The 12,307-nt window shown below is 50.9% G+C and overlaps 1 protein-coding gene across 2 annotated transcripts; it reads right to left on the reverse strand.

The window, feature by feature from the left end:
• Tac4 (tachykinin precursor 4) lies at positions 1-8,559 on the reverse strand. Of its 2 annotated transcripts, none has more exons than XM_074045984.1 (5): positions 8,257-8,559; positions 5,187-5,280; positions 2,839-2,871; positions 1,617-1,676; positions 1-444 (listed from the first exon to the last, which is right to left on the reverse strand). In XM_074045984.1, exons 1-5 carry the CDS (start codon positions 8,374-8,376, stop codon positions 413-415), a joined length of 339 nt encoding a protein of 112 aa, XP_073902085.1. In that variant the 5' UTR covers positions 8,377-8,559; the 3' UTR covers positions 1-412. The 2 variants fall into 2 exon arrangements, with proteins under 2 accessions (XP_073902085.1, XP_073902087.1); XM_074045986.1 differs by lacking the exon at positions 8,257-8,559 and adding an exon at positions 5,992-6,153.
• Between the last annotated feature and the right edge of the window lie 3,748 nt (positions 8,560-12,307).

Genomic DNA, 12,307 nt, shown 5'->3' on the forward strand with positions numbered 1-12,307 from the left:
AGTTCTTTCCCATCAAGGATGAACCTGAGCTGTGTAGTCTCTGCAATTCTTGGCCTACTGGCATCCCGCCCTCTGCCCTACTCAGCAGAGGAAGCCACTCACTGGTCATTAATTTATTGAGCACTTACTGTGTGCCGGTCATGTTATACAGAGTATGTGAGAGTCTTCCTGGTAATGCACTGACACCAGAGCTCTAGCGCCAGGGAGGACTGGGTCACTCCACCTCTCTAGGTGATGACAGTGCACTATCAGTGTTTTAACACCAAGAGTCCTGGAAGAAATACAGAGCTCAGCGCAGGCCTGGCATGAAATGCTGGCATTGAAGACAGGAGTGAGTTGGCCCGCAGCTGGTCAGCTGTGACATACAGGGAATCGTGGGGAGTGGCATCTGAATAGCGATCCTCTGGAGCCGTCACTCTGAAATCTGGTCCTCCTCCTCTGTGCCTGGGGAAAATTGTATATGTGGCTGGTGGTTAGGGAGTCTGGTCTGTCTCCCCCAACTCAATGAACTCAAAGCCATCTGTTGCCCTCACCGTGTCCCCTGTCTATAGATATCTAGGGTGGTGGAATTGCAGGTTCATCTGCCATATCTTCCATTATTCAATTGTAAGTGTCTCCAGAGCCAGGACAGAGTCAACCCTGTCATCCTCACTACAGAGGGAAGTGGCATTCAACAGTCCCCAAGACTCTCCTGAGGATATGGGAACTGCTGCATACCAAGAGACTGGAGACATAGCTTTACCCTGGCTCTATTATTAGCTCACTGTGTGACTTTGGACAAATTGCTTTCCATCTCTGAAAAAAATGACAGTTTCTAGGCTTCCTGCTCACACCATGCATGGAGGAACATTTGTTTCTATTTTGTATTAGGGTGACTTCCAGGGCCATTTGATTGGAATGACTTAAACACCGAGAAAATCTCAGGGGAAAGTAGAGGCTGATTCCATCACCCTTTCCAAGAGCCAATGTTGGAATGAGCAGGTGTTTAGTCAGAGGAGCAAGGAAGGGGCCAGAAGTCTGAGCTCAGGGGAGAGGTCAGGCAGACAGGAAGGAAGGCAGCCTGGAGCTCAGTTTGACCAGAATCTGACCACTGGGGTTCCCGCTGCCCTTCCTCTCGGGCCTGCTCACTGGCACTTTTCCGAGTCTGATTCACTTACCTTCCCGCCTGCTTTTGGGAACCACTGGAGGATGTGGTCCCTGTTGGGAGGTGTTAACTGATAACTTCTTAGGGTATCACTCATCCCAGGGCCATGTGCTCTTAATAACAATTGTTGAAGGCAGAGAGTCTCTTCAGACGAAAGGTCTGACCTTCCAAGAATCAGTAACTAGGACTTTATGCACAGTATAGGAAAAAGAGGATACTGGCGGTTCTCTAACCTATGCACCATCTTCTGTGGATCAGCTGGCCCTTGGATGTGCGGGACGGGGTGCCCAGCAGAGTAGGGGTGGGGGTGTGTGGCTTCAAAATCATCAGAGGCCCCCTCCCACACCCCATCTACTCTCTCCCATGGTCCCTCCGCCTTATGACTTGTGGGACCCTGCGCTGTCTGATGGCAGCAGAGCATCTGGCCACTTTCCCATTATACCCTTGCCACCCACTAGAGGCTCTCACCTACCTTCTGTGGACACTCCTCCCCTGCCCAGGAGGCCCTGAACCATTCGTTCCAGATGATACCCTGGTGAGGGAAAGAGAACAGATAGAGAACAGAGGTAGCAAAGGAAGAAGACTTAGAAACTAGGGAAGGGCAGGGCCAGGGCCAGAGCTGGGGCCTTGCAAATGGAACCATTTTTTAATCACCCTGGTCGATGAGAAACAACTGGCTTTGTTCATTCACTCACAGATCTATCCCTCCCACCCTCCCTCCTTTCTTCCTCCTCCTCTTTTCCTCCTCCTCCTCCTCCCCTTCCTTTCTTCCCACTCCTCCTCCTCCATTCTCCCATCTGTTCATCCTTCCACAAACACCTAGTGGGTGTTTCCTATGACAAAAACTGGGCTGGGTATTTGGGGTACAGATTCATAGGAGACCTGGTGCCTGCCCATGTGGAGTTCCAGGCTGGGGACACCAGCTGTGTGAGCCAGCAGAACAGCACAGTACAGTGTGCTTAGAGCACAGTGCTCGGCCATGAAGATGAGCTGTTTGCAGGGCAGGTGGTCAGGAAGCAGAGCCGCTGGAAATGGGGCTGGGGTGAAGTTAGTGAAGGTCAAAGGCATGAGGGACAGTGCTCCATCCTCTGGTGTCATGGAGACAGGTTAGTGTAGTTTCTTTTGATTCTTTTTTTTTCCTGAGCTAGGGTCTCACCCAGGCTGGCCTGGAACTCACTAAGTTGCCCAGGCTGGCCTCAAACTCGTTAACCTTCCGCCTCAGCCTCCTGAGTGATGGGGCTAAAGACTGTGATTACAGGCATGTACCGCTATGCCCAGCTCTTCTTTTGATTTTGTTCTTCCCTTTCCACAAAAAGGTTTAAGCAGGGTAATGGCTACTTGGATTTGCACTTTTCAGATACTCCAATGGGCTGGAAGTTGGAGCTCTGAGCACTGTTATCTTCATCATTTTTTCCAAATTCAGGCATTAGATTCAAGATAATTTAGAAACTGTGACAGAACTAGACTCATCTCTTACACTTGTAAGCACTCCCTAAGCATTTTCCTCTAAGGAAACAACCAGAAAGTCCAGTGTGTGGCCAAGCTACACTAACCCCAACCTCTGCACAGCACAGCAATGCCAACCAGGCCTGCCCCTGGAAAGAGCATCACTCCCACCTCCTGGGTTTGTTAGTGGCAGGGACAGCCCACCCCTCTCCAGGGATCAAGTTGAGAGGAGGCCTGGCAACACTCACCTGTTCTCGCTCCTGGCTGGATTGGAGGTCTTCCTGAAAGGGAGGAGAAAAAAGGAATGAGGAAGCTGGATACCAGTGGCTCACACCTGTAATCCTAGCTACTCAGGAGGCAGAGATCAGGAGGATTGAGGTTCAAAGCCAACCCTGGGCAAATAGCTCGAGATGCTGTATCTTGAAAAAAAAAAAATCATCAAAAAAAGGGCTGGTGGAGTGGCTCAAGGTGTAGGCCCTGAGTTCAAACCCCAGTACACACACACACACACACACACACACACACACACAGGAAAAGAAAAAAAGAAGGAATGAGGATCACACTGCTTCCCTGGGGACTTGGCGAGGTGTGTGTAGGGGAAGGCGTTCTTCACAGGAGCTCTGGTCATTCCTGTTGTTCTCCTGTGGTAGTGGGAGTGTGCCCCATAGGAAACAGTGGGGAGCAGTGGAAACACATGGGAGTTGGTCTCCTTGGCACCCGACACCAACGGTGTGGGCACCCTTGGAAAAGCATTTAAGCTATCAGAGTCAGAACCCCAGTCCCTGCTGGATAAGGAGTATTGCTATGGAGGTATGAGCATCTGGCTTGCTTTAGAACTTTCTCCCTCTACCACATGGGCTGTTGATTTGGACCCATTCCCATACTCATTTTGTAGAGGAAACTAAGGCCACAAGTTGGTTTTCTCCATATTTATATTTTTATTACAAAACCAGTCCTTTAATATATGGCCAAATATTGAAATAAAGCAGTGTGTAAAGTTTGAGGGTTTTTTTGTTTGTTTTTGTTTGTTTGTCTTGCGGTACTGGGGCTTGAACTCAGGGCCTACACCTTGAGCCACTCCACCAGCCCTTTTTTTGTGAAGGGTTTCTTTTTGAGGTAGGGTCTCGTGAACTGTTTGCACAAGCTGGCTTCAAACCTCGATCCTCTGAAATCCTACTGATCTCTGCCTCCTGAGTAGCTAGGATTACAGGCGTGAGCCACCAGCACCTGGGTACTGTAGAGGATTGTACAGTAAAAATTAAAGTCCTTCTTCTCTCTTGCCCCTCACTTTCTGTCATAGATATAAACACTATCTACAGTTTGATATTTATCCTTCTAAAACTTTCCCTATACATCTGCGTATACATGCGTGTACGTGCTGTGATTTTATTAAACACGTAGACCCCATCACGCACATTGTTCTGTAACTTGCTTTATCCGCTTAACCACATAGCTTGGAGATCTTGCCAATCTTTCCACAAATCTGACTCATCTTTTTAAATGCCCATAAAGGTTATGTGTGTGCTTAATATGTGTTGACCTTTTCCCTGCTGATGGTCTTATGTTACTTACAAATTCTTGCTATTAACAAACAACTCGGCAATGAACACTTTGGTGTAAACAGCTTGGGGCTCATGTAGCAATATCATACCTACTTGATAAATTTCCTGACCTGAGACTAAGGCGTGTGCATTTCCAACTGAGGGATGTGGCCCACATGTCCTCCATATGGACCATGGTAAAAGTGCCAGTTTGCTTAGCCTCTGGTCAACAATGAGCATGACCATTTAAGAAAATAGAATGTTAGCTGGAGGTGTGGCTTAGGTGGTAAAGCACCTGCTTAGCAAGCATGAAGCTCTGAGTTCAAATCCCAGTACCACCAGAGAGAGAGAGAGAGAGAGAGAGAGAGAGAGAGAGAGAGAGAGAGAGAGGGGAGAGAATAGAATATTGAAAAAAGTAGAATAAGTGAAGAGGAAATAGCTCTCTGTCCAGTCTCTTTTCTCCTTGTTACCCCAGGACAGGACTCCCTCATTGAAAATACCCTCAGGGCACGCAGGTTCGTTTTAGTAGTTCTGTTTGGAGCACACAGAACTGCCTACAAACTTGACTCATGGCATCGCTCACATCTAGACACTGTTTTCTAGCTTTACTCACCCAAGTCACCCAGGCACAGAAGACAAGGACACTGACTCTATGGTGCCAAGCATTGGCTCCGCCTTTAGGGCAACCAATTCCTCATAGGACTGGATGGTCCATGGCTACACCTGTTGCCTCGTGCCATTATTAATGCTCTCCAAAATGACCCAGATAATGACTGAAGTGGAGTCTAACCCACCCCATGTCATGAGCAACCCCTACTGGACTGGAGTCACTGGCTCTAGCCCCTGGGTTTTTTTGTTTGCTTACATTTTGTTTTGTCTTTTGGGGCAGCACTGGGGTTTGAAATCAGGTCCTCATTCTTGCTAGGCAGGCACTCTTACTGCATGAACCACTCTGCCAGCCCAGCCTCTGGGTTTTAACCTAGGGCTCGTGCTTGGTGTTTCTGAACCCACCTGGAACCACTCCTTGCTGGGCTTCCACCACCTTTATTACTCACCTCCCACCCGCTTTCCCATCAGCCCAAAAAACTGGCTCGCCTTGCTGTTCTTCACCTCCTGCAGCTGGAGCTGAATGCCAGGAATGAGGTTTCCCTGAAAGCAAAGAGTTAGTATTAGAGTGGGGGGAGGTTGACAAGCAGACAGGGAGAAGACTGAGCAATAACCATCTGAACCAAACAGCTCACAGTCACTGAACACTTGCTTTGTGCTGGCCCTGTACTCTTCTGCATACCGCACACCATAATGTGCATTAGCGAACGTTTCACTTACTATGTTCCTCCCGCTGTTCTGAGCAACTCACTCAATCCTTACCAAAACTCCATGCAAACAGGACCCAGTACTATTACCGTCCTCATTACAGATGAAAACACAGATACAGAGAGATGAAACGATATGTGCAAGATCACCCAGCGAATCATTGAGAGATGGAGTCAGAACTTGAACCCAGGCCATCTGGATCAAAGACTTGGCTCTCAAACACTAGTCAGGATCTCAGTCCTTCAATCTTCATAACCACTGTCAGAAGTAGGGACTGTCATCCCCCAGACACTTGACATACGCGGAAGTGGAGACATAAGGTGATTTTGTGACTTGTCCAACATCATATAAGAAGAGACTGAACCAGGATTCTAAAGCCTGCCCCCAGAGCACAGATTCTGCCCCATCTTGGGAAATATCTCCAACATAGAGAAGGAAGGGGTTGCCAGTGAACTCAGGGGAGCAACAAAGAGACTGCTTTCTCTCCAGATCCCCATTTTAGCTCTGCCTCCCCACTGTGCCACAGGTTCCTTGTCCCAGACTTACCCTCCCTAGAGCCTGGTCTCCCAGGAGAAGCATGGCATGTGGTCTGGGATGGAGCTCTTACCCTGGTCAAAGGCATTTTAATCCTTGAGCTGAGGGTAAACATTCTGACCCCAGGGCAGTTCTCACTCCATTCCTCTGTGAAGGTGGCCAAAGTCCTCTCCCTCTCTGACCTTAACCTGAACCCCTGAAGTGTGGGATCCTTTCTCTGACAGTCTAGGAATGGGTAAGTGGATAGGATCTCCTTTTCCAACAAGGCTGAAGACTGGCAAACTGCCCTGGAGGAGTGGGGTATGGATCAGGGGCCCTTCTTCCATCTGGATTTCCTTGAGGCACTGCTGGACTCCCAGGGTCCACAGGAACCTGGCTAGGGGCACCCAAAACTCATGCACCAATCATAGCTTTTCTTCTCCCAACTTCCAGGATCAGGAGTGGGTTGTTTTTTAAGCCTTGGACTAATTCAGCCACTTCCAATCTGTCTCCTCCCTAGGACGTCAGTGGCTGGGGCAGATGTCTCTGACTGGAGTCGCCTAGCCTGGCCAGAAACCAGAGAAATCTCTTTGGAGAGTAGACCCATTTCTGAAAAGCTCATGAAAACCACTTTGCCTTGGTAAGAGGCAGACTTCAAATGCAAGCTGGAGAGAATGGCGCTTCATGAATTAAATAGGACTGACCCTTCTCCTACCCATCAGGCTTCTGTTACACTGAGAGAGGGGCATTAGGAGGCATCTGCTCCCTTTCACTTGGGAAGGACTCCTGCCCCCTTCTTCCCAGAAGTCTCCATATCCCGAAGCCGTAGCCAAAACCCCAGCTCTGGGTGTGACTACAGATGAGGAGTCCTGGGAGCTATGGTGCCTGCATTTAGTGACATCATTTGTAGTAGTGCCTGTAAGTTCTGGCCTGCCAATCTATCCACTCCTCCTATATTCCAAGCCTATATTCCCAAGTGTCTTGGGAGGCAGAAGGTTATTGAAGGAGAGTGAAAGAGAAAGAGGGTTGGACCCCACGGTGGGATAAGATGCTGCTGAGTAGAAAGCCACAGTGCTAGTTGAAAAGTCTGATGCTGCTTCCCCTGGCTATGTTCAGGCCACCATCACCCAGAGTGGCTTCTCAAACATCTACCAGTTCTCCATTGTTTGGCATTGACTTGGTAAAGCATGTCAAAACTCAAGAAAGCGCTCTCTCCTTGCATTTTGCAGGTGAAGAAACTGAGGCCCAGAGAGCAGCAGGAGTCAGTGGAGAAGTTCAGTGAGTTTAGAGTTCAAATCAGTGAGACTTGAACCTGGTTCTCCCAGGCCTGCAGCTTTCTCCCCATTGTTGACGCTTCCATGTTCAAACCAGAGCAGAAACCTACCATGCAGGACTATCCACGGCTCTTCCTGTGTCCCTAATTTTAAGAGTTCCCGGGACCTCAGGTGGCCTAAGACTATCAACCAAGGCCAGCTAAGTATCCTCATCACCCTCGGTCTGTGGAGAGCCAGGATCAGCCTTGCTCTCCTGCAAGCCTCTCCTGAGCCCTAGTTCCTTATTTACCTGTTTGTGTACCTGGGCTGTTGTCTGCATCCCTGATCTGATTGAGAGTTTCAACGTCAAGGTCTTTGTCTTGGTCAGATTCATCAGCTTTTGGGGTGGCGTTGGGGTTGATACCAATGCTGGGCCTCCAGCTTTTAGATTTCTCTGTAGCAGCAACACTCAGGGTTTTAGGAGAAAAGACCACTAGCAAACTAGTACTTGTCAGTAGATAAAAGTGTTTCTACATGTGAGATCAAATCGTGCTCTTGCTCCAAGTGGACCCCCTTGAAAGGAAATTCTGGAAAATGTATGATACACAGATATACAGAATCAGACCTTGGACAAGGTATGTGGTTGTGTTTTGTAAGCTATGTACCTTGCACAAGCTACTTGACCTCCCTGGGCCTCAGTTTCCTCCTCTGTGAAATGGGGACATTAATGGTACTTTTCCCATGAGGCTGAAATTTGGATTAAATGAGTTAATGTTTATAAAGCACTTACAAGCATAGTGTGTGTTAAATAAACATTTCTATACACACACACACACACACACACACTGTTGTCATGTACACAAGCCTTGTGCTCCTCCCTTTGATGGTCTGGCTCATGCTTGAACCTATCCACAGAGAGGAGTCAGAGAATCTCCCTTGCAGTGTACAGTGCACAGCCTGCTTTCCTGGCAGCCCTGGAAAGGATTTTCTGTCCCTCCACCATGGGTCATCCCTTGCCCTGGTCAGGGCCTCTCCCCAAAGTTACCTCCAAAGTCACGATAACCCAGGGCTTTGCTTCTGTGCTGAGGTCCAGTTCCTGTTCACTGTCACCTGCCACAGTGCACACGGGCAGCCCCATCAGGAGGAGGGCGACGCAGGGTAGCATGGTGAACACAGTTCTGTCTGGGACTGACTGGGAACCTCTCTCAGCCTGAAGAGGCCTCCTCCGACAGGTCCAGTGTTTGGGTGGGGAAGCTCCCTGTTCTCTGCACCTTGAGTCTTCTGCTTCCTTCCTTCAGCTTATCTGAGCTTTGGGCTGTCTCCTGTGACTCGCCCCCCTCCCTGGTTGGAAAGGCCAATGACACCAGTAGCTGCTCTGGAGGAGGGACCAGATTCCTCACTGCCACCCCCCAACATCTGATCCTAGGGCTTAACACTCTGATGTAACACCTGCCTCACCTTTGGCTGGGTTCCCTTCTATGGCAGGTACACAATGGCCCAGTGTGTGGCGCCAGGAGTTTCCAATTCCATAGTGGAGGACAACCCCCAATGTTGGCCTTCTCACATTGGGAATGGGGAGAGGTAGACTGTATGCCCTTCCTGTGCTCTCCTTAGTATTCCACCACTTACCTCCCCTTCTCCTCTCTGAGCCCCTCTTCCTCTGCACTCTCCACCATCAGTAGTCCTGGTGTGTATTTAAGAGCACAAGTCTTGGAGCCGGCATGGTGGGGACCACTTTAATCACAGCACTTAGGTTGAGGCAAAAGGATTAAGAGTTCAAGGCCAGTCTGGGTCTTGCAAGCAAGACCTTGTCTAAGAGGTGGGGAGTGGAGAGGGAGACAGAGACGGGGGGTGGGGGGGATCTTGCCCTAGGAGAGATAATACATTGCTTAAAGAAATGAGGCTCCTTGCAAGTGGGAAGTGGGAGCCAGGCTCACTCCTGTAATCCTAGCTACTCAGGAGGCAGAGATCAGGAGGATCACGGTTCAAAGTCAGCCCAGGCAAACAGTTCATGAAACCCTATCTTTAAAAAAAAAATCACAAAAAAGGGCTAGTGGAGTGACTCAAGGTGTAGGCCCTAAATTCAAGCCCCAGTACCACAAGAAAAAAAGTAGGAAATGGGACTTGCCAGAAAAATAGCCTCCTACCTCAAGTATCACCCAAAGCTACCTTTCCACTGTTGTCAAAATGATCTTTGTAAACTCCAACTTGGCCATCTGTCCTGCTACAACCTTCTAATGTTTCCCCATTGCCCTGGCATAAATTTCAAGCTCCCTAGACTGGTATCCACGGTCCCAGTGTTCAGTTCCTCCCTCTCACCTAGCCATTCATTCATCCATCTATCCATGTGTACATCAGACTAGAGCAAGGGCTCCGTGTTCAGAGAACTGAAGTCCACTCTAGCCCATCACTGAATAGCTGGGTGACCTCTGGTACATCACTTAACCCCTCTAACCCTTGGAAGCCTCACCGGGAAAAGGGACTTGATAATCGCACTGGTTGCAGAGCTGGAGGATGAAGTGAGATAATGCATGTGGAGCACTTAGCACAGTGTGTGATGGTGAATATTTAATGCCTGTTAACTGTTATTATCATTACCATAATTGACACGGGTCATGGGAGAGGACTAAGACACTGTCCCTGTCCCAGAACATCACATAGCCAGGGTGAGGAGACCGCTGGTTGATAAAGTTTGGTATGTGCCAGTATAAAGAGGGGAGCAAGGGCAAGGTGTGCCCTCCTTCCCAGTGTGCCCCTCAAATCCTGCCCCAACACTCTGTACACACACCTGCTCCCAAGACAAGTCCTGACTTCCTGCCTTCGTGGTTTTGCCTTAGCCTCTGCCTAGACCTTCTTTTCTGTCAAACTCCCACTCATCCTTAAAAGTTTGTTCCACTTAACAATCACCTCCTTGCTAGAGTTTTCCTGTCTCCAGCAAGAATGAATTGGCCCCTTTTCTATTATCTCCCACTTAAATCTCTTTTGGCTGTCTATGGGCTGCTATGAGAGCTTGTGCAGGTTGTGTACTGCACAGGGTGGCAACTGAGGAGGAGAGTGGAAGTGAAATACAGCCCTTGCTCTGATCACTGAGCTATACAGCCTGGTGTAATGCTGCACACACTGGGAGAAGGTGCTTGACTCCAGTTCTCCCTAAATGGGCCAGCTGGACTCAGGGTAGCTCTGCTAGTGAACTGTGTGGTAGTGGCTGGGGTTGTGAGAGGCCAGTGCTTGGTACACAGAAAGTCTACAATAAACGTGGGCTCACGTTGAGTGCAGGCGCACCAAGGCAGAGATAATAAGGGCAAGTGTGGGGCATCTGAGAAGGACTCCCCCAGGCCCGGTTCAGGTAGGTCCCAACCAGGATGGTTTCAGAATCCCAGCCTGTGCTAAAATGCAGATTCCCGGGCTCCGCTCAGTTCTTGAGCCCAGGGTCCTGTCCTGCAGGTCCCTCTCAGCACTGCAGGGTCAGTCTCGCCATCTCTCCCTCAACTCTTCTGAGGGCAGGACATCTAATGCCTCTCATCAACTTTCAGGTTTTCCACTGTTGCTAACAAGTTCTTACAGGTAAGGAGTTTTGCATTTCACCCCCTTCATTTTACAGATGTGGAAAAAGAGAGGTTGGACTTGCTCTAGGTTACACGGAGAATTACTGCAGACTAGCTTCCAGGACCTGGTGGGCCTCACCAGCTGGACTGAACCTCTGTCTATGTGGACTGAATCACATAGTGGACCTCTGGCCAGAGGAGATGGCTTTCTCTTTGCAGGTGCAATGGGTGTCCTTAGCCCCTAAGAAGTATCTGAACCTCAGTTTCTCCATCTGCAAATTGAAGCTGTCCTTCACAGGGCCAGGGAAAGAGTTCATGAGCTCTTACTGAAAAAGCACTTCGCACCGTGCCTGGCACAGAGCACAAGCCTAATTCTAACTTACTTGAGATACCAGACCCGAGGGGCCCTGGGCCTCAGCGCCAGTCTCTTGGCCCGGTCTCCGCGTCTCGCTGGTTCAGAAACCACCCTGCGAGGGGCAGGATGTGGTGGGGGTACAGTAAGGACTAGGCAGGAGGAATCGCGCAGAGGAGAGGGCGGCGGGAAGAAGAGAGAGAAAACCCCAAAGGCCCGGAAGGCCGGGAGGGAGGCAGGGCCCCGGCTGGAAACCGCGGCTATTTGCAGCGTCGCCCTCGGGCTGCGGTCAGGCTGGGGCTGGCAGTCCTGGCTGCCGAGCCCGCCGCCCCGCCCGGTGCCCTTGGCCACCCGGGCACGGCCCTAGCCGGTGCGCCTGGCTTCCCCGCGTCCTCGAGGCCCGGGGCGGCGGCTGGGTTGGGGCGCAGCAGCCAGAGGGAGGAGCGGGCCACAGGAGGACCGGGCACTGGACGGCGGGTTGGGGTGTGATCCTGGGTGGGCGGGGTACTTGCGGTGTGGTGCGACCCCTGGGTGAGCTGGGCCCAAGCAGGTTGAAGTTCGGATACGATCCCCCTGACGTGGGGGAGACCCTAACTGACTCAGGTTCAGGTCCGACCCCAGGCTGGCAGGGCAAGGGCATGTTCAGGTTTGGGGACAACCCCCGGGTAGGCGGGGTCAGAATGGGTTTAAGTTCCAATGCGACCCCTGGGTGGGCGGGGCCATGATCAGTAAGACCCCCGGGTGGGCGGGGCCGGCTCAGGTTCAAGTTCGGATAGGACCTCCGAGTGGGCGGGGCATGAGCCAGGGCAGGTCCAAGATCCGTAGACCCCGGTTGGGCGGCAAGTGTGGACTAGCCGTGCCGGGTCAGGTCCAGGTTCTGCTGGACCCCAGGTGGGCTGGCTGCGCCGGGCGAGCGAGTCTGGGGCGGCGCGGGGTGGCTGTCTGGCCGCGGGGAGGGTCGCGGCCACGGCGAGGCTCCCTGGGCGCCGGGTGGGCGCGCAGGATTGCTAAAGGCTGCGGTTTGGCTAGGATTGCAGAGCCCAGAAGAAAAAGGCGCAGGAGGGAGGGATTTAAGAAAAAAAAAAAAAAAGAGGAAAGGGAAACACGAGATGAGGGCGGCATGCGGGCAGGAAGCCGACGTTTCCGAGTGCCTACTCTGCCCAAAGGAGGTGGGGTTATGGACCCATTTTACAGACCGG

This window comes from Castor canadensis, chromosome 11, assembly GCF_047511655.1.
Source record: "Castor canadensis chromosome 11, mCasCan1.hap1v2, whole genome shotgun sequence".
NCBI classification, from domain to species: domain Eukaryota; kingdom Metazoa; phylum Chordata; class Mammalia; order Rodentia; family Castoridae; genus Castor; species Castor canadensis.